Genomic DNA, 23,054 nt, shown 5'->3' with positions numbered 1-23,054 from the left:
CACACAGGTCTCCTTCCCAAGCTCACTTACTCTCACCACCCTCTTCACCCCAACATTCACTCTTCTTTTCTGAAAACCCATACAAATCTTCACCTTTGCCTCCACAAGATAATGATCAGACATCCCTCCAGTTGCACCTCTCAGCACATTAACATCCAAAAGTCTCTCTTTCGCGCGCCTGTCAATTAACACGTAATCCAATAATGCTCTCTGGCCATCTCTCCTACTTACATAAGTATACTTATGTATATCTCGCTTTTTAAACCAGGTATTCCCAATCACCAGTCCTTTTTCAGCACATAAATCTACAAGCTCTTCACCATTTCCATTTACAACACTGAACACCCAATGTATACCAATTATTCCCTCAACTGCCACATTACTCACCTTTGCATTCAAATCACCCAACACTATAACCCGGTCTCGTGCATCAAAACCACTAACACACTCATTCAGCTGCTCCCAAAACACTTGCCTCTCATGATCTTTCTTCTCATGCCCAGGTGCATATGCACCAATAATCACCCATCTCTCTCCATCAACTTTCAGTTTTACCCATATTAATCGAGAATTTACTTTCTTACATTCTATCACATACTTCCACAACTCCTGTTTCAGGAGTACTGCTACTCCTTCCCTTGCTCTTGTCCTCTCACTAACCCCTGACTTTGCTCCCAAGACATTCCCAAACCACTCTTCCCCTTTACCCTTGAGCTTCGTTTCACTCAGAGCCAAAACATCCAGGTTCCTTTCCTCAAACATACTACCTATCTCTCCTTTTTTCACATCTTGGTTACATCCACACACATTTAGGCACCCCAATCTGAGCCTTCGAGGAGGATGAGCACTCCCCGCGTGACTCCTTCTTCTGTTTCCCACTTTAGAAAGTTAAAAAAATACAAGGAGGGGAGGATTTCTGGCCCCCCGATCCCGTCCCCTCTAGTCGCTTTCTACGACACGCGAGGAATGCGTGGGAAGTATTCTTTCACCCCTATCACCAGGGATAGTATACATATATATGCATATATATATATATATATATATATATATATATATATATATATATATATATATATATATAATATACATATATATATATGAACAATGGAAGTAAGGGGAGTGGGGGAGGAATGGGATGTATTTAGGGAATCAGTGATGGATTGCGCAAAAGATGCTTGTGGCATGAGAAGAGTGGGAGGTGGGTTGATTAGAAAGGGTAGTGAGTGGTGGGATGAAGAAGTAAGAGTATTAGTGAGAGAAGAGAGAGGCATTTGGACGATTTTTGCAGGGGAAAAAATGCAATTGAGTGGGAGATGTATAAAAGAAAGAGACAGGAGGTCAAGAGAAAGGTGCAAGAGGTGAAAAAAAAGGGCAAATGAGAGTTGGGGTGAGAGAGTATCATTAAATTTTAGGGAGAATAAAAAGATGTTCTGGAAGGAGGTAAATAAAGTGCGTAAGACAAGGGAGCAAATGGGAACTTCGGTGAAGGGCGCAAGTGGGGAGGTGATAACAAGTAGTGGTGATGTGAGAAGGAGATGGAGTGAGTATTTTGAAGGTTTGTTGAATGTGTTTGATGATAGAGTGGCAGATATAGGGTGTTTTGGTCGAGGTGGTGTGCAAAGTGAGAGGGTTAGGGAAAATGATTTGGTAAACAGAGAAGAGGTAGTGAAAGCTTTGCGGAAGATGAAAGCCGGCAAGGCAGCAGGTTTGGATGGTATTGCAGTGGAATTTATTAAAAAAGGGGGTGACTGTATTGTTGACTGGTTGGTAAGGTTATTTAATGTATGTATGACTCATGGTGAGGTGCCTGAGGATTGGCGGAATGCGTGCATAGTGCCATTGTACAAAGGCAAAGGGGATAAGAGTGAGTGCTCAAATTACAGAGGTATAAGTTTGTTGAGTATTCCTGGTAAATTATATGGGAGGGTATTGATTGAGAGGGTGAAGGCATGTACAGAGCATCAGATTGGGGAAGAGCAGTGTGGTTTCAGAAGTGGTAGAGGATGTGTGGATCAGGTGTTTGCTTTGAAGAATGTATGTGAGAAATACTTAGAAAAGCAAATGGATTTGTATGTAGCATTTATGGATCTGGAGAAGGCATATGATAGAGTTGATAGAGATGCTCTGTGGAAGGTATTAAGAATATATGGTGTGGGAGGAAAGTTGTTAGAAGCAGTGAAAAGTTTTTATCGAGGATGTAAGGCATGTGTACGTGTAGGAAGAGAGGAAAGTGATTGGTTCTCAGTGAATGTAGGTTTGCGGCAGGGATGTGTGATGTCTCCATGGTTGTTTAATTTGTTTATGGATGGGGTTGTTAGGGAGGTAAATGCAAGAGTTTTGGAAAGAGGGGCAAGTATGAAGTCTGTTGGGGATGAGAGAGCTTGGGAAGTGAGTCAGTTGTTGTTCGCTGATGATACAGCGCTGGTGGCTGATTCATGTGAGAAACTGCAGAAGCTGGTGACTGAGTTTGGAAAAGTGTGTGGAAGAAGAAAGTTAAGAGTAAATGTGAATAAGAGCAAGGTTATTAGGTACAGTAGGGTTGAGGGTCAAGTCAATTGGGAGGTGAGTTTGAATGGAGAAAAACTGGAGGAAGTGAAGTGTTTTAGATATCTGGGAGTGGATCTGGCAGCGGATGGAACCATGGAAGCGGAAGTGGATCATAGGGTGGGGGAGGGGGCGAAAATCCTGGGGGCCTTTAAGAATGTGTGGAAATCGAGAACATTATCTCGGAAAGCAAAAATGGGTATGTTTGAAGGAATAGTGGTTCCAACAATGTTGTATGGTTGCGAGGCGTGGGCTATGGATAGAGTTGTGCGTAGGAGGATGGATGTGCTGGAAATGAGATGTTTGAGGACAATGTGTGGTGTGAGGTGGTTTGAACGAGTGAGTAACGTAAGGGTAAGAGAGATGTGTGGAAATAAAAAGAGCGTGGTTGAGAGAGCAGAAGAGGGTGTTTTGAAGTGGTTTGGGCACATGGAGAGGATGAGTGAGGAAAGATTGACCAAGAGGATATATGTGTCGGAGGTGGAGGGAACAAGGAGAAGAGGGAGACCAAATTGGAGGTGGAAAGATGGAGTGAAAAAGATTTTGTGTGATCGGGGCCTGAGCATGCAGGAGGGTGAAAGGAGGGCAAGGAATAGAGTGAATTGGAGCGATGTGGTATACCGGGGTTGACGTGCTGTCAGTGGATTGAAGCAGGGCATGTGAAGCGTCTGGGGTAAACCATGGAAAGCTGTGTAGGTATGTATATTTGCGTGTGTGGACGTATGTATATACATGTGTATGGGGGGGGGGGTTGGGCCATTTCTTTCGTCTGTTTCCTTGCGCTACCTCGCAAACGCGGGAGACAGCGACAAAGTATAATAAAAATAAATAATATATACACATACACACACATACATGCACATATACACACACACACACATACATATATATACATGTGAAAAATGTAAGAAACAATTTAGAAAACTGAAACTTCTAGCTTGAAATGAAATGAAGAAATGAATGTCACATAATGGTTCAACCTCTGGCTATGGAAAAAGGAAAATGTTTAATTTATTTACACAAACGTCAATAGTAGTTCTCATCAATTTAACCACTGTATCAATAAGCTTCAATGTCTAAGCTACATTTTTTCCAATTTCACTATTTTCTTGTCAAAGCACCATGTATGAAAACTATCACTCCAGTAACACAACTATAAACATTTACTTCCCCTTTAAAAAAAGTTTTGGGGAAGTCTGTCCCGATACACTGCGGGACACTCTACCACCTGGCGAGGTTTGTGTTGCAATGGTTCTTGATTTTCAAATGTAGTAGCATCACTGGTGGGCCAAGGTAGTTCCGTTGGCGAAGAGGAGCTCATGAAACATGTCGGAAAGCATGCTACTGCAGGCAGGAGTGAAGGCTGATGCAAACTGGTATCGCTCTAAATGATGTGATGGGGACGAGATGATCCTCTGACTCACGTCCCCATCACGAGCCGCTCCTGCCCGGCGGGGACACAACGCCAGACCTCTTTGGATATTTTCATGACACTTGATTGCTTTGGATATTTTCATGACACTTGATTGCCCAGTTGTCCAATTCTGATACTATCTCGTAAATGCGGGAAACGGCAAATTGTGCACCACACGAGAGGTTAGAAGATGCTTTACAAACAACCACCATTTTGGAGGTGGATGCCTGACGTTGCTGCTCCTGGTAGATGTAAACACGTCTCACACACACACACACACACACACACACACACACACACACACACACACTGTACTGCTGGCCCGGGCGGTCGGTCTGGCTGCTCCACTCACCACCACTCTCTCTCTCTCTCTCTCTCTCTCTATATATATATATATATATATATATATATATATATATATATATATATATATATAATGCACCGAAACCACAGCTCCCTTTCCACATCCAGGCCCCACAGAACTTTCCATGGTTTACCACAGACACTTCACATGCCCTGGTTCAATCCACTGACAGCACATCGACCCCATCATACAACATCATTACAATTCACTCTATTCCTTACACGCCTTTCACCCTCCTGCAGGTTCAGGCCCTGATCACTCAAAATCTTTTTCACTCCATCTTTCCACCTCCACTTTGGTCTCCCACTTCTCCTCCCTTCACCTCTGACACATATATCCTCTTTGTCAATCTTTCCTCACTCATTCTCTCCATGTGACCAAACCACTTCAAAACACACTCTTCTGCTCTTTCAACCACACATTTTTTATTACCACACACCTCTCTTACCCTTACATTACTTACTCAATCAAACCACCTCACACTTCATATTGTCCACAAACTTCTCATTTCCAGCAGATCCACCATCTACCGCACAACTCTATCTATAGCCAACGCCTCGCAACCATATAACATTGTTGGAACCACTATTCCTTCAAACATACCCATTTTTGCTTTCCGAGATAATGTTCTCGACTTCCACACATTCTTCAACGCTCTCAGAACTTTCGCCCCCTCCCCCACCCTAAGATTCACTTCCATTTCCATGGTTCCACCCACTGCCAAATCCACTCTCAGATATCTAAAACACTTCACTTCCTCCAGTTTTTCTCCATTCCAACTTACCTCCCAACTGACTTGTCCCTCAACCCTACTGTACCTAATAACCTTGCTCCTATTCACATTTACTCTCAGCTTTCTTTCAAACACTTTACCAAACTCAGTTGCCAGCTTCCGCAGTTTCTCACACAAATCAGCCACCAGTCCTGTATCATCAGTGAACAGCAACTGACTCTCTTCCCAAGCTCTCTCATCCACAACAGACTGCATACTTGCCCCTCTTTCCAAAACTCTTGCATTCACCTCCCTAACAACCCCATCCATAAACAAATAAAACAACCATGGAGACATCACTAACCCCTGTCGCAAACCAACAAACACTGAGAACCAATCACTTTTTTCTCTTCCTACACGTACATATGCCTTACATCCTCGATAAAAACTTTTCAATGCCTCTAACAACTTGTCCCCGACCCCATATATTCTTAATACCTTCCAGAGAGCATCTCTATCAACTCTATCATATGCTTTCTCCAGATCCATAAATGCTACATACAAATCCATTTGCATTTCTAAGTATTTCTCACATACATTCTTCAAAGCAAAAATGGGTATGTTTGAAGGAATAGTGGTTCCAACAATGTTGTATGGTTGCGAGGCGTGGGCTATGGATAGAGTTGTGCGCAGGAGGATGGATGTGCTGGAAATGAGATGTTTGAGGACAATGTGTGGTGTGAGGTGGTTTGATCGAGTAAGTAACGTAAGGGTAAGAGAGATGTGTGGAAATAAAAAGAGCGTGGTTGAGACAGCAGAAGAGGGTGTTTTGAAATGGTTCGGGCACATGGAGAGAATGAGTGAGGAAAGATTGACCAAGAGAATATATGTGTCAGAGGTGGAGGGAACGAGGAGAAGAGGGAGACCAAATTGGAGGTGGAAAGATGGAGTGAAAAAGATTTTGTGTGATCGGGGCCTGAACATGCAGGAGGGTGAAAGGAGGGCAAGGAATAGAGTGAATTGGAGCGATGTGGTATACCGGGGTTGACGTGCTGTCAGTGGATTGAATCAAGGCATGTGAAGCATCTGGGGTAAACCATGGAAAGCTGTGTAGGTATGTATATTTGCGTGTGTGGACGTATGTATATACATGTGTATGGGGGTGGGTTGGGCCATTTCTTTCGTCTGTTTCCTTGCGCTACCTCGCAAACACGGGAGACAGCGACAAAGTATAATAAAAAAAATAATAATAATTCTTCAAAGAAAACACCTGATCCACATATCCTCTACAACTTCTAAAACCATACTGCTCTTCCCCAATCTGATGCTCTGTACATGCCTTCAACCTCTCAATCAATACCCTCTCATATGATTTACCAGGAATACTCAACAAACTTATACCTCTGTAATTTGAGCACTCACTTTTATCCCCTTTGCCTTTGTACTATGGCACTAAAAAGCATTCTGCCAATCCTCAGGCACCTCACCATGAGTCATACATACATTAAATAACCTTACCAGCCATTAAACAATAAGTCACCCCCTTTCTTAATAAATTCCAATGCAATACCATCCAAACCAGCTCCCTTGCCGGCTTTCATCTTCCTCAAAGCTTTTACTGCCTCTTCTCTGTTTACCAAATCATTCTCCCTAACCCTGTCACTTTGCACACCACCTCGACCAAAACACCCTATATCTGCCACTCTATCATCGAACACATTCAACAAATATTCACTCCATCTCCTTCTCACATCACCACTACTTGTTATCACCTCCTCATTAGCCCCCTTCACTGAAGTTCCCATTTGTTCCCTTGTCTTAAGCACTTTATTCACCCCCCCTTCCAAAACATCTTTTAATTCTCCCTAAAATTAAATAAGCTCTCTCACCCCAACTCTCATTTGCCTCTTTTTCAGTTCTTGCACCTTCTTCTTGACCTCCTGCCTCTTTCTTTTATACATCTCCCACTCATTTGCATTATTTCCCTGCAAAAATCGTCCAACTGCCTCTCTCTTCTCCTTCACTAATAATCTTACTTCTTCATTCCACCACTCACTACCCACTACCCACTACTCAATACCCTTTTTAATCTGCCCACCTCCCACGCTTCTCATGCCACAAGTATCTTTTGCGTAAGCGATCACTGCTTTCCTAAATATATCCTATTCCTCCCCCACTCCCCTTACGTCCTTTGTTCTCACCTTTTTCCATTCTGTACTCAGTCTCTCCTGGTACTTCCTCACACAAGCCTCCTTCTCAAGCTCAGTTCCTCTCACCACTCTCTTCACCCCAACATTTTCTCTTCCTTTCTGAAAACCTCTACAAATCTTCACCTTCGCCTCCAAAAGATAATGATTGGATATCCCTCCAGTTGCACCTCTCAGCACATTAACACCCAAATGTCTCTCTTTTGCACGCCTATCAATTAATACGTAATCCAATAATGCTCTCTGGCCATCTCTCCTACTTACATTTGTATACATATGAGTATCTCTTTTTAAACCAGGTATTCCCAATCACCAGTCCTTTTTCAACGCACAAATCTAAATGCTCTTCACCATTTTCATTTACACCACTGAACACCCTATGTACACCAATTATTCCCTCAACTGCCACATTACTCACCTTTGCATTCAAATCACCCATCACTACAACCCGGTCTCATGCATCAAAACCACGAACACACTCATTCAGCTGCTCCCAAAACACTTGTCTCTCATGATCTTTTTTTTCGTGCCAAGGTGCATATGCATCAATCATCACCCATATCTCTCCATCCTCTTTCGATTTTACCCATATCAATCTAGAGTTTACTTTCTTACACTCTATAACATACTCCCACCACTCCTGTTTCAGGAGTAGTGCTACTCCTTCCCTTGCTCTTGTCCTCTCACCAACCCCTAACTTTACTCCCAAGACATTCCCAAACAACTCTTCCCCTTTACCCTTTTGCTTCGTTTCACTCAGAGCCAAACCAACCAGGTTCCTTTCCTCAAACATACAACCTATCTCCCCTTTTTTCTCATCTTGGTTACATCCCCACACATTTAGAGACCCCAATCTGAGCCTTCAAGGAGGATGAGCACTCCCCGTGTGACTCTTTCTTCTGTTTCCCCATTTGGAAGGTTAAAATACAAGGAGGGGAGGGTTTCTAGCCCCCCACTCCCGTCCCCTTTAGTCGCCTTCTACAACACCTGAGGAATGCGTGGGAAGTATTCTTTCTCCAACATCCCCAGTGAAAGAAAAGAGAGAGGCATTTGGATGATTTTTTCTGGGAAATAATGCAAATGAATGGGAGATGTATAAAAACAAAGAGGCAGGAGGTCACGAGAAAGGTGCAAGAGGTGAAAAAGAGGGCAAATGAAAGTTGGGGTGAGAGAGTATCATTAAATCTTAAGGAGAATAAAAAGATGTTTTGGAAGGAAGGTAAATAATGTGCGTAAGACAAGGGAAGAGATAGGAACATCAGTGAAGGAGACTAATGGGGAGGTGATAACAAGTAGTGGTGATGTGAGAAGAAGATAGAGTGAGTATTTTGAAGGTTTATTGAATGTGTTTGATGACAGAGTGGCAGATATAGGGTGTTTTGGTTGAGGTGGCATGCAAAGTGAGAGGATTAAGGAGAATGATTTGGTGAACTGAGAGGAGGTAGTAAAAGCTTTGCAGAGGATGAAAGCCAGCAAGGCAGCAGGTTTGATGGTATTGCAGTAAATTTATTAAAAAGGGGGTGAGTGTGTTGTTGACTGGTTGGTAAGGTTATTCAATGTATGTATGACTAATGGTGAGGTGCCTGAGGATTGCCGGTATGCTTTCATAGCGCCAGTGTACAAAGCCAAAGGGGATAAAGGTGAGTGCTCAAATTACAGAGGTATAAGTTTGTTGGATATTCCTGGGAAATTATATGGGAGGGTATTGATTGAGAGGGTGACGGCATGCAGGGAGTGCTCATCCTCCTCGAAGGCTCAGATTGGGGTGTCTAAATGTGTGTGGATGTAACCAGGATGAGAAAAAAGGAGAGATAAGTAGTATGTTTGGGGAAAGGAACCTGGATGTTTTGGCTCTGAGTGAAACAAAGCTCAAGGGTAAAGGGGAAGAGTGGTTTGGGAATGTTCTGGGAGTAAAGTCAGGGGTTAGTGGGAGGACAAGAGCAAGGGAAGGAGTAGCACTCCTCCTGAAACAGGAGTTGTGGGAGTATGTGATAGAGTGTAAGAAAGTAAACTCTAGACTGATATGGGTAAAACTGAAAGTTGATGGAGAGAGATGGGTGATTATTGGTGCATATGCACCTGGGCACGAGAAGAAAGATCATGAGAGGCAAGTGTTTTGGGAGCAGCTGAGTGAGTGTGTTAGTAGTTTTCATGCCCGAGACCACGTTATAGTGATGGGTGATTTGAATGCAAAGGTGAGTAATGTGGCAGTTGATGAAATAATTGGTGTACATGGGGTGTTCAGTGTTGTAAATGGAAATGGTGAAGAGCATGTAGATTTATGTGTTGAAAAAGGGCTGGTGATTGGGAATACCTGGTTTAAAAAGAGAGATATACATAAGTATACGTATGTAAGTAGGAGAGATAGCCAGAGAGCGTTATTGGATTACGTGTTAATTGATAGGTGCACGAAAAAGAGACTTTTGGATGTTAATGTACCTAGAGGTGCAACTGGAGGGATGTCTGATCATTATCTTCTGGAGGCGAAGGTGAAGATTTGTAGAGGTTTTCAGAAAAGAAGAATGTTGGGGTGAAAAGAGTGGTGAGAGTAAGTGAGCTTGGGAAGGAGACTTGTGTGAGGAAGTACCAGGAGAGACTGAGTACAGAATGGAAAAAGGTGAGAACAAAGGACTTAAGGGGAGTGGGGGAGGAAAGGGGTGTATTTAGGGAAGCAGTGATGGCTTGCACAAAAGATGTTTGTGGCATGAGAAGCGTGGGAGGTGGGCAGATTCGAAAGGGTAGTGAGTGGTGGGATGAAGAGGTAAGAGTATTAGTGAAAGAGAAGAGAGAAGCATTTGGATGATTTTTGCAGGGAAAAAATGCAAAAGAGTGGGAGATGTATAAAAGAAAGAGGCATGACGTCAAAAGAAAGGTGGAAGAGGTGAAAAAGAGGGCAAATGAGAGTTGGGGTGAGAGAGTATCATTAAATTTTAGGGAGAATAAAAAGATGTTTTGGAAGATGGTAAATAAAGTGCGTAGGACGAGGGAACAAATAGGAACTTTAGTGAAGGGGGATAATGGGGAGGTGATAACAAGTAGTGGTGATGTGAGAAGGATATGGAGTGAGTATTTTGAAGGTTTGTTGAATGTGTTTGATGATAGAGTGGCAGATATAGGGTGTTTTGCTCGAGTTGGTGTGCAAAGTGAGAGGGTTAGGGAAAATGATTTGGTAAACAGAGAAGAGGTAGTAAAAGCTTTGCGGAAGATGAAAGTCGGCAAGGCAGCGGGATTGGATGGTATTGCAGTGGAATTTATTAAATAAGGGGATGACTGTATTGTTGACTGGTTAGTAAGGTTATTCAATATATGTATGACTCATGGTGAGGTGCCTGAGGATTGGCAGAATGCTTGCATAGTGCCATTGTACAAAAGCAAAGGGGATAAAAGTGAGCGCTCAAATTACAGAGGTATAAGTTTGTTGAGTATTCCTGGGAAATTATATGGGAGGGTATTGATTGACGTCCCTGGGGATAGGGGATTAAGAATACTTCCCACGTATTCCCTGCGTGTCGTAGAAGGCGACTAAAAGGGGAGGGAGCGGGGGGCTGGAAATCCTCCCCTCTCTTTTTTTTTTTTTTTCTTTTTTTTTAATTTTCCAAAAGAAGGAACAGAGGGGGCCAGGTGAGGATATTCCAAAAAAGGCCCAATCCTCTGTTCTTAACGCTACCTCGCTATCGCGGGAAACGGCGAATAGTATGAAGAAGAAGAATTGATTGAGAGGGTGAAGGCATGTACAGAGCATACCCATCCACATACACATGTATATACATAAATCCCCACACACGCACATATACATACCTATACATTTCAACGTATACATACATACTGGAAAGGATCACAATTTTGCGCATGATCAAGTATATTCCTATGAGTCTTTCATTTATCAATGAAGGATCTTTCATTGATAAATCCCTTAAGTTAGCAAAGAAATCATTTTAGAGAGTTGAGCCCAAACCTCTCATTGACACCAAGAATCTTTTAGTTATCCCTTTTAATAATAATTCTACTTTACTTCCTATGTTGCATAAATCCTTTAATGTAAATGTTGCCTTCAGCAACAATAATACTATACAGAATATCTTAATCAGGAATTCACCAGAAAGTTCTGGGTGCATCTATAAAGTGTCATGTAAAAATTGTGATAAGTTTTATGTTGGGCAGACTGGTACGGAATTTTCTGTTAGACTTAAGCAACATAAATATCGTATAAGAACGGGATGAGAATTAAATGCCTTGTTTAATCACATTAAAAACTATGGTCATTTTACTGACTGGAGTACTGCCATCTCAGTTATTAACTCTAACTCTATCACCACGAGAAATATCATTGAATCTTCTGTTATTAAATACACAAAGAAATATAACCTTAATATTAGAGATGGTCTATAGAAATTTTATAATCTTAATATTAGTGATAGTCTACACAAATTGGATAACTTTATTGTTGATAAAATTTGTAAACAATTCATCTTCTTTTCCACATAATATGCTTATGATATGCTCTTTGTCTGTCTTTGACAATTGCATGTCTACCAAATGGCGTCCTACATGCGTCTCTTCGTTGTATATCAACTGACCATGATATTTTGCTCATGTCTCCCCTGATGATGTGATTATTACACAAAAGTGCACTTGGGAACTTATTGTATTTCACTTTCCCCATGGACTCATAGCAATACACACATATACATACACAACATAAATATACATGTCCATATTCATGTATATATAGGGTGTTCAGTGTTGTGAATGGAAATGGTGAAGAGCTTGTAGATTTATGTGCTGAAAAAGGACTGGTGATTGGGAATACCTGGTTTAAAAGGCGAGATATACATAAGTATACATATGTAAGTAGGAGAGATGGCCAGAGAGCGTTATTGGATTACGTGTTAATTGACAGGCGCGCGAAAGAGAGACTTTTGGATGTTAATGTGCTGAGAAGTGCAAATGGAGGGATGTCTGATCATTATCTTGTGGAGGCAAAGGTCAAGATTTGTATGGGTTTTCAGAAAAGAAGAGAGAATGTTGGGGTAAAGAGGGTGGTGAGAGTAAGTGAGCTTGGGAAGGAGACTTGTGTGAGGAAGTACCAGGAGAGACTGAGTACAGAATGGAAAAAGGTGAGAACAAAGGAGGTAAGGGGAGTGGGGGAGGAATGGGATGTATTTAGGGAAGCAGTGATAGCTTGCGCAAAAGATGCTTATAGCATGAGAAGCGTGGGAGGTGGGTTGATTAGAAAGGGTAGTGAGTGGTGGGATGAAGAAGTAAGATTATTAGTGAAAGAGAAGAGAGAGGCATTTGGACGATTTTTGCAGGGAAAAATGCAAATGACTGGGAGATGTATAAAAGAAAGAGGCAAGAGGTCAAGAGAAAGGTGCAAGAGATGAAAAAGAAGGCAAATGAGAGTTGGGGTGAGAGAGTATCATTAAATTTTAGGGAGAATAAAAAGATGTTCTGGAAGGAGGTAAATAAAGTGCGTACGACAAGGGAACAAATGGGAACTTCAGTGAAGGGGGCTAATGGGGAGGTGATAACAAGTAGTGGTGATGTGAGAAGGAGATGGAGTGAGTATTTTGAAGGTTTGTTGAATGTGTTTGATGATAGAGTAACAGATATAGGGTGTTTTGGTCAAGGTGGTGTGCAAAGTGAGAGGGTTAGGGAAAATTATTTGGTAAACAGAGAAGAGGTAGTAAAAGCTTTGCGGAAGATGAAAGCCGGCAAGGCAGTAGGTTTGGATGGTATTGCAGTGGAACTTATTAAAAACGGGGGTGACTGTATTGTTGACTGGTTGGTAAGGTAATTCAATGTATGTATGATTCATGGTGAGGTGCCTGAGGATTGGCGGAATGCTTGCATAGTGCCATTGTACAAAGGCAAAGGGGATAAGAGTGAGTGCTCAAATTACAGAGGTATAAGTTTGTTGAGTATTTCTGGGAAATTATATGGGAGGGTATTGATTGAGAGGGTGAAGGCATGTACAGAGCATCAGATTGGGGAAGAGCAGTGTGGTTTCAGAAGTGGTAGAGGATGTGTGGATCAGGTGTTTGCTTTGAAGAATGTATGTGAGAAATACTTAGAAAAGCAAATGGATTTGTATGTAGCATTTATGGATCTGGAGAAGGCATATGACAGAGTTGATAGAGATGCTCTGTGGAAGGTACTAAGAATATATGGTGTGGGAGGCAAGTTGTTAGAAGCAGTGAAAAGTTTTTATCGAGGAAGTAAGGGATGTGTATATGTAGTAAGGGAGGAAAGTGATTGGTTCTCAGTGAATGTAGGTTTGCGGCAGGGGTGTGTGATGTCTCCATGGTTGTTTAATTTGTTTATGGATGGGGTTGTTAGGGAGGTGAATGCAAGAGCTTTGGAAAGAGGGGCAAGTATGCAGTCTATTGTGGATGAGAGAGCTTGGGAAGTGAGTCAGTTGTTGTTCACTGATGATACAGCGCTGATGGCTGATTCATGTGAGAAACTGCAGAAGCTGGTGACTGAGTTTGGTAAAGTGTGTGAAAGAAGAAAATTAAGCATAAATGTGAATAAGAGCAAGGTTATTAGGTACAGTAGGGTTGAGGGTCAAGTCAATTGGGAGGTAAGTTTGAATGGAGAAAAACTGGAGGAAGTAAAGTGTTTTAGATATCTGGGAGTGGATCTGGCAGCAGAACCATGGAAGCAGAAGTGAATCATAGGGTGGGGGAGGGGGCGAAAATCCTGGGAGCCTTGAAGAATGTTTGGAAGTCAAGAACATTATCTCGGAAGGCAAAAATAGGTATGTTTGAAGGAATAGTGGTTCCAACAATGTTGTATGGTTGCAAGGCGTGGGCTATGGATAGAGTTGTGTGCAGGAGGGTGGATGTGCTGGAAATGAGATGTTTGAGGACAACATGTGGTGTGAGGTGGTTTGATCGAGTAAGTAATGTAAGGGTAAGAGAGATGTGTGGAAATAAAAAGAGCGTGGTTGAGAAAGCAGAAGAGGGTGTTTTGAAATGGTTTGGGCACATGGAGAGAATGAGTGAGGAAAGATTGACCAAGAGGATATATGTGTCGGAGGTGGAGGGAACGAGGAGAAGTGGGAGACCAAATTGGAGGTGGAAAGATGGAGTGAAAAAGATTTTGAGTGATCGGGGCCTGAACATGCAGGAGGGTGAAAGGTGGGCAAGGAATAGAGTGAATTGGATCGATGTGGTATACTGGGGTCGACGTGCTGTCAATGGATTGAATCAGGGCATGCGAAGCGTTTGGGGTAAACCATAGAAAGTCCTGTGGGGCCTGGATGTGGAAAGGGAGCTGTGCTTTTGGGCATTATTACATGACAGCTAGAGACTGAGTGTGAACGAATGGGGCCTTTGTTGTCTTTTCCTAGTGCTACCTCGCACACATGAGAGGGGAGGGGGATGTTATTCCATGACTGGCGAGGTGGCGATGGGAATAAATAAAGGCAGACAGTATGAATTATGTACATGTGTATATATGTATATGTCTGTGAGTGTATATATATGTGTACAATGAGATGTATAGGTATGTATATTTGCGTGTGTGGACGTGTATGTATATACATGTGTATGGGGGTGGGTTGGGCCATTTCTTTCGTCTGTTTCCTTGCGCTACCTCGCAAACGTGGGAGACAGCGACAAAGCAAAATAAATAAATAAATAAATAATATTCATACGTCCCGCTGCCACCCCGCCACACATGAAATGGCACCCCCCACCCCTAGCGCATGCAAGGTAGCACTAGAAAAAGACAACGAAGTCCACATTCATTCACACTCACTCTCTAGCTGTCATGTGTAATGCAACAAAACCACAGCTTCCTTTCCACATCCCAGAGGCTTCACGTTCCTTGGTTCAATCCAATGACAGCACATCGACCCCAGTACACCACAATGTTCCAATTCACTCTATTCCTTGCACGCCTTTCACCGTCCAGTATGTTCAGGCCCCAATCATTTAAAATCTTCACTCCATCCTTTCACCTCCAATTGGTCTCCCACTTCTCCTTGTTCCCTCCACCTCCAACACATATATCCTCTTTCTCCATCTTTCCTCACTCATTCTCTCCATTTGACTAAATCATTTCAATACACCCTCTTCAGCTCTCTCAACCACACTCTATTCAGTACCACACATCTCTCTTACCCTTTCATTACTTACTCGATCAAATCACCTCACACCACATACTGTCCTAAAACATCTCATTTCCAACACATCCACTCTCCTCCACACAACCCTAACTATAGCCCATGCCTTGCAGCCATATAACATTGTTGGAATAACTATTCCTTCAAACATATCCATTTTTGCTCTACGAGATAACATTCTCACCTTCCACACATTTTTCAACCCTCCAAGAACCTTCGCCCCCTCCCCCACCCTGTGACTCACTTCCGCTTCCATGGTTCCATTCGCTGCTAAATCCACTCCCAGATATCTAAAACACTTCACTTCCTCCAATTTTTCTCCATTCAAACTTACCTCCCAATTCACTTGTCCCTCAACCCTACTGAACCTAATAACCTTGCTCTTATTCACATTTACTTTAAGCTTTCCTCTTTCACAAACTTTACCAAACTCAGTCACCAGCTACTGCAGTTTCTCACCTGAATCAGCCACCAGCGCTGTATCATCAATGAACAACAACTGACTCACTTCCCAGGCCTGCCCATCCACAAAAGACTGCATACTTGCCCCTCTCTCCAATACTCTTGAATTCACCTCCCAAACAACCCCATCCATAAACAAAGTAAACAACCAATGGAGACATCATGCACCCCTGCCACAAACTGACATTCACTGGGAACCTATCACTCTCCTCTCTTCCTACTCGTACACATGCCTTACATCCTTGGTAAAAACTTTTCACTGCTTCTAGCAACTTACCTCCCATAGCATATACTCTTAAAACCTTCCACAAAACATGTTGATCAACCTTATCATATGCCTTCTCCAGATCCATAAATGCTCCATACAAATAGATCTGTTTTTCTAAGTATTTCACACATACATTTTTCAAAGCAAACATCTGATCCACACATCCTCTACCACTTCTGAAAAATCCATAAACATACACACAAATCTTAGAAGTGTTAGAATGGATATGACAGTTCATCATGTATATTTAACACCATACAATCACTTTTCCTATTATGCATACAAGAGCATACAACTTTGATTACAATTCCACAATACATAAGAGGCATCTTTACTTAAAGATAATAGAGGAAACATAATCCATGAAAATAAGACAAAAAACAAATACTTAATGCTTGAAATTAGTAAATGGCCATGGCTTAGATTCACTATAAACAGGAAATTATTGAAAATACTTACTCCCTGGTTCACAGTAGGTGTTGTGACGATAGAAAAAGTACAGTGCAACAAAGAAACTTGTCAGATTAGCAGCCATTAGTTGTTTCTGCAAGATTGCAAACAAAAGGTTGTCAAACATCAAAAATATTTCCCTTACATGAAATCATATCAAATGTCACCCTAAGCAATAAACAGTTCTACCTTTGTCTTAGTATCAAACTATCACACATCTGAAAGCTTCACCTCTGCCTAGAATTACTACTTTGATCTTAGTATCAAACTATCACACATCTGAAAGCTTCACCTCTGCCTAGAATTACTATCTTGATTTATCTAGGTCTAAGCCATGTAATCAATGCTAACTTTTCAAATGACCTATGGCAAGCAAAACTACTTGCAAAGTTAAGGGAATCATAATGAGTGGCTCACAATTTATTCCTATGTACATTCCCCAATTCTATCCTTTCATTCTGGTAAGTACAAATGATTAGTTGATTTACTGTTTATTCTTCTTTTTAACAGATTCCCTATTTCATTTTCATACTATTTATAACCCATTCATTTTTTCAATACCCACTTTTGCACTGCAAGTTTAGAACTAAGAAACTAACTTTATATATTACTTTTCTCTAATCATCACACTACATATACCATTATATCTAAAGATACTCAACATCAGATTTTTCTATGGATCCTTGCTGCAGATGCAGTGCTATTCACGCTAATCTCCTTTCAATTAATTTTCTACGAGCATTGCATAATAAAACACAAGTATTCCTCGTTCTTAGAATGAAAATTTAGTTGCTAAAAAACATTTCCCCCCCCCCAAAAAAAAAATATGAACAAAACAAAAAACTAACACCATTTACATTCTTTACTAATTTTGTAGGACAGCTTTACCAAGGCAAGAAGAGTTAGCTACATGCAGGACTTTAATGCTAATATGTGACCCACACTGGCCACAGTAACATTTACACTTCCTATCCATCTAAGTACTTGTGCCTGCCTTAAGCATCATGAGAACAGAGCCTTATCCTTTATCTAAATACTCAAAAATAGTTTATTCTGACAATCTCATGAACAAAATTCACTGCAGCAGACAATTCTCAGAAAATATACAAAAATCTGCTTTCACTTTATATAATTATAAAAAACCTGTAATAAACTAAATCTCACTATTTTGAACTTTCTTACTTCAAAAAATTGGTAATGCAAGATGAAAAACCTTTTCTCTCTGAGGAGGTGTCCCATGAGCACAGAGATACATTTCTTGGAAATGTATCAGTTATGACCCTATTCAGCCTCTTATTCAGTAAAAAGACAGTAGCCTACTTATATCCTTTGTCAATGGTTTCTACAGAGTAGGTCACCTAATACAGAGTCTGCCTTCATACAGTCAGCTACCACAGACAAGTTCATCTAATACAGTGTCTGCCTTCAGCCAAACAGCAACAGCAACCAGGCTGACATCATCGGCCAGCCTTTCACCAACTACTCAAAGCTCACGTCACAGATCATAGTCACTCACCTAAGGCATCCACAAAAAGTAAGAGAAAAAGGTTTTATAGAAAGAGTGGAAAAGCTGGCATGATGATAATAATACAACCGGTTTCGAACCTATATTTTTCTTCTCTTTGGTTTGTCACACAAGCATGAAAAAATACCCACATGAAGGAGTAGGGCTAAAGAAAAAGCTTCTAAAAAGTATCCTCAAGGCAACTAACCTTCAACTGTAAAATGAAACAAAACCTATTCTCCTGAAGGAAAAATCCTTAGAAACATTAGGTATAACCATTTTTATGCCATTGATAACATAATTGCAAGAGTGAGTAATGGGGCCATTGATGACATAATTGCAAGAGTGAGTAATGTGGCCATTGATGACATAATTGCAAGAGTGGGTAATGTGGCCATTGATGGCATAATTGCAAGAGTGAGTAATGTGGCCACTGATGGCATAATTGCAAGTGAGCAATGTGGTCATTGATTACATAATTGCAAGAGTGAGTAATGCGGCCATTGATGGCATAATTGCAAGAGTGAGTGATGTGGCCATTGATGGCATAATTGCAAGAGTGAGTAATGGGGCCATTGATGGCATAATTGCAAGAGTGAGTAATGTGGCCATTGATGGCATAATTGCAAGAGTGAGTAATGTGGCCATTGATGGCATAATTGCAAGAGTGAGTAATGTGGCCATTGATGGCATAATTGCAAGAGTGAGTAATGTGGCCATTGATGTCATAATTGCAAGAGTAAGTAATGTGGCCATTGATGGCAGAATTAGGAGACATTGGGTATTACTGAGGTGAAATATGAATAGTCAACAGCTTGTGGAGTTGTGTGCAGAAAATGGTATGGTAATTAGGAATACCTGTTTTTTTTTTTTTTTTTTTTTTTTTTTTTTAAAGGGACATGCATAAATATACATCAGTGAGTAGGGAACCTGGTCAGAGAGAAGTGTTGGACTCTGTACAAATTTATAGGTGTGCAAAAGATAGACTCCTAGATGTTAATGTGTTGGGAGGGGAAACTAATATGAATGAGAAGAGGGTGAGAAAGAAATGAGCTTGGAAAAAAGAGATGTGTGTGTGTGTGTGTGTGTGTGTGTGTGTGTGTGTGTGTGTGTGTGTGTGTGTGTGTGTGTGTGTGTGTGTGAAATACCAGAAGAGACTGGGTATAGAATAGCTAAAGTTGTAAGCAAATGAAGCAAGGGGAATGGGAGATATTTAGTGAAGCAGTGATAGCATGTGCAAGAGATATGGGATATGGGCAGTTGAGAAATTGGTAGTAATTGGCGGGGTGATTGTTCCCTCCACTTCTGATGCATATATCCTCTTTGTCCTCTATCCTCATGTTCTTAACACTACCTCACTAATATGGGAAATGACAAATATATATGAAATAAAATACATGTGGTTTGATTGACTAAGTAATGAAAGGGTAAAAGATATGTGTGGTAATAAAAAGAGTGGTTGAGAGAGCAGAAGTGGCTTATGTTGAAATAATTTGGACTCGTGAGGATGAGTAAGGAGGATTAACAAAGAGGATGTACGTGTCAAAGATGGAGGGAACGAGGAGAAGTGGGAGACCAAATTGGAGGGGAAAAGATGGAGTGAAAAAGATTTTGAGTTATCGGGGCCTGAACATGCAGGAGGGTGAAAGGCGTGCAAGGAATAGAGTGAATTGGAACGATGTGGTATACTGGGGTCGACATGGTGTCAATGGATTGAACCAGGGCATGTGAAGCGTTTGGGTAAACCACGGAAAGTTCTGTGGGGCCTGGATGTGGAAAGGGAGCTGTGGTTTCGGTGCATTATTACATGACAGCTAGAGACTGAGTGTGAACGAATAGGGCCTTTGTTGTCTTTTCCTAGCACTACCTCACACACATGAGGGGGAAGGATGTTGTTATTCCATGTGTGGCAAGGTGGCGATGGGAATGAATAAAGGCAGACAGTATGAATTATGTACATGGGTATATATGTATATGTCTGTGTGTGTATATATATGTATACGCTGAGATGTGTAGGTGTGTATATGTGGTGTGTGTGGATGTGTGTGTGTATGCATGTGTGTGTGGGTGGGTTGGGCCATTCTTTCGTCTGTTTCCTTGCAATACCTCGCTGGCGCAGGAGACGGCGACAGGACAAAGTGAATAAATAGATAAATATATATAGGGGAGAGAGAATACTTCCCACGTATTCCCTGCATGTTGTAGAAGGCGACTAAAAGGGAAGGGAGCGGGGGGGCTGGAAATCCTCCCCTCTCATTTTTTTTTAAATTTTCCAAAAGAAGGAACAGAGAAGGGGGCCATATGAGGATATTCCCTCAAACGCCCAGTCCTCTGTTCTTAACGCTACCTCGCTAATGCGGGAAATGGCGAATAGTATGAAAAAAAAAAATGAAAAAATAAAAAAAAAGTGGAATTCTTAATAATTTGAATGCCATCCTTTGCAGAGACCTTATCAAATCTCAGTATCATTCTAAAATGACTATTTTAGACTAAACAACTTAATTTCATTCTCTGACAAAACTGCAGCTTTTGGTATATCTGAACCAACATAAGACTGTAAAGAAAAGATCTACTGTCGAAACATAAAGAAATGATCTACTATTGAGATTTTTTTTTCTTTTAAACTATTCACCATTTCCCGGTTAGCAAGGTAGCGTTAAGAACAGAGGACTGGCCCTTTGCGGAATATCCTCACCTGGCCCCACTCTGTTCCTTCTTTTGGAAAATTAAAAAAAAACGAGAGGGGAGGATTTCCAGCCCCCCGCTCCCTCCCCTTTTAGTCACCTTCTACGACAAGCAGGGAATACATGGGAAGTATTCTTAATCCCCTATCCCCAGGGATATATATATATATATATATATATATATATATATATATATATATACATACAGTCACCCCCTTTTTTAATAAATTCCACTGCAATACCATCCAAACCTGCTGCCTTGCCGGCTTTCATCTTCCGCAAAGCTTTCACTACCTCTTCTCTGTTTACCAAATCATTTTCCCTAACCCTCTCACTTTGCACACCACCTCGACCAAAACACCCTATATCTGCCACTCTATCATCAAACACATTCAACAAACCTTCAAAATACTCACTCCATCTCCTTCTCACATCACCACTACTTGTTATCACCTCCCCATTTGCGCCCTTCACTGAAGTTCCCATTTGCTCCCTTGTCTTACGCACTTTATTTACCTCCTTCCAGAACATCTTTTTATTCTCCCTAAAATTTAATGATACTCTCTCACCCCAACTCTCATTTGCCCTTTTTTTCACCTCTTGCACCTTTCTCTTGACCTCCTGTCTCTTTCTTTTATACATCTCCCACTCAATTGCATTTTTTCCCTGCAAAAATCGTCCAAATGCCTCTCTCTTCTCTTTCACTAATACTCTTACTTCTTCATCCCACCACTCACTACCCTTTCTAATCAACCCACCTCCCACTCTTCTCATGCCACAAGCATCTTTTGCGCAATCCATCACTGATTCCCTAAATACATCCCATTCCTCCCCCACTCCCCTTACTTCCATTGTTCTCACCTTTTTCCATTCTGTACTCAGTCTCTCCTGGTACTTCCTCACACAGGTCTCCTTCTCAAGCTCACTTACTCTCACCACCCTCTTCACCCCAACATTCACTCTTCTTTTCTGAAAACCCATACAAATCTTCACCTTAGCCTCCACAAGATAATGATCAGACATCCCTCCAGTTGCACCTCTCAGCACATTAACATCCAAAAGTCTCTCTTTCGCACGCCTATCAATTAACACGTAATCCAATAACGCTTTCTGGCCATCTCTCCTACTTACATAAGTATACTTATGTATATCTCGCTTTTTAAACCAGGTATTCCCAATCATCAGTCCTTTTTCAGCACATAACTCTACAAGCTCTTCACCATTTCCATTTACAACACTGAACACCCCATGTATACCAATTATTCCCTCAACTGCCACATTACTCACCTTTGCATTCAAATCACCCATCACTATGACCCGGTCTCGTGCATCAAAACCACTAACACACTCATTCAGCTGCTCCCAAAACACTTGCCTCTCTTGATCTTTCTTCTCATGCCCAGGTGCTACATACAAATCCATTTGCTTTTCTAAGTATTTCTCACATACATTCTTCAAAGCAAACACCTGATCCACACATCCTCTACCACTTCTGAAACCACACTGCTCTTCCCCAATCTGATGCTCTGTACATGCCTTCACCCTCTCAATCAACACCCTCCCATATAATTTACCAGAAATACTCAACAAACTTATACCTCTGTAATTTGAGCACTCACTCTTATCCCCTTTGCCTTTGTACAATGGCACTATGCACGCATTCCGCCAATCCTCAGGCACCTCACCATGAGTCATACATACATTAAATAACCTTACCAACCAGTCAACAATACAGGTGGAAAGATGGAGTGAAAAAGATTTTGTGTGATCGGGGCCAGAACATGCAGGAGGGTGAAAGGAGGGCAAGGAATAGAGTGAATTGGAGCGATGTGGTATACCGGGGTTGACGTGCTGTCAGTGGATTGAAGCAAAGCATGTGAAGCGTCTGGGGTAAACCATGAAGAGCTGTGTAGGTATGTATATTTGCGTGTGTGGACGTATGTATATACATGTGTATGGGGGGGGGGCATTTCTTTCGTCTGTTTCCTTGCGCTACCTCGCAAACGCGGGAGACAGCGACAAAGTATAATAATATATATAATAATATATATATATATATATATATATATATATTTTATTTTTTTTATTATACTTTGTCGCTGTCTCCCGCGTTTGCGAGGTAGCGCAAGGAAACAGACGAAAGAAATGGCCCAACCCCCCCCATACACATGTATATACATACGTCCACACACGCAAATATACATACCTACACAGCTTTCCATGGTTTACCCCAGACGCTTCACATGCCTTGATTCAATCCACTGACAGCACGTCAACCCCGGTATACCATATCGCTCCAATTCACTCTATTCCT

The 23,054-nt window shown here is 41.5% G+C and overlaps 1 protein-coding gene across 1 annotated transcript in view; it reads right to left on the bottom strand.

Moving 5' to 3' along the window:
• LOC139753306 (post-GPI attachment to proteins factor 2-like) overlaps window positions 1-23,054 on the bottom strand; it is a 146,807-nt gene that overhangs the window by 45,233 nt on the left and 78,520 nt on the right. Inside the window, exon 6 of the mRNA XM_071669612.1 lies at window positions 16,562-16,646. Coding sequence (XP_071525713.1) covers window positions 16,562-16,646 — 85 coding nt within the window. The remainder of the gene's footprint in view (window positions 1-16,561; window positions 16,647-23,054) is intronic.

The sequence above is a fragment of the Panulirus ornatus genome, chromosome 2 (genome assembly GCF_036320965.1).
Source record: "Panulirus ornatus isolate Po-2019 chromosome 2, ASM3632096v1, whole genome shotgun sequence".
NCBI lineage: Eukaryota > Metazoa > Arthropoda > Malacostraca > Decapoda > Palinuridae > Panulirus > Panulirus ornatus.
The sequence above is the reverse complement of the archived record's forward strand: the minus strand, read 5'-3'. Positions and strand labels throughout refer to the sequence as shown.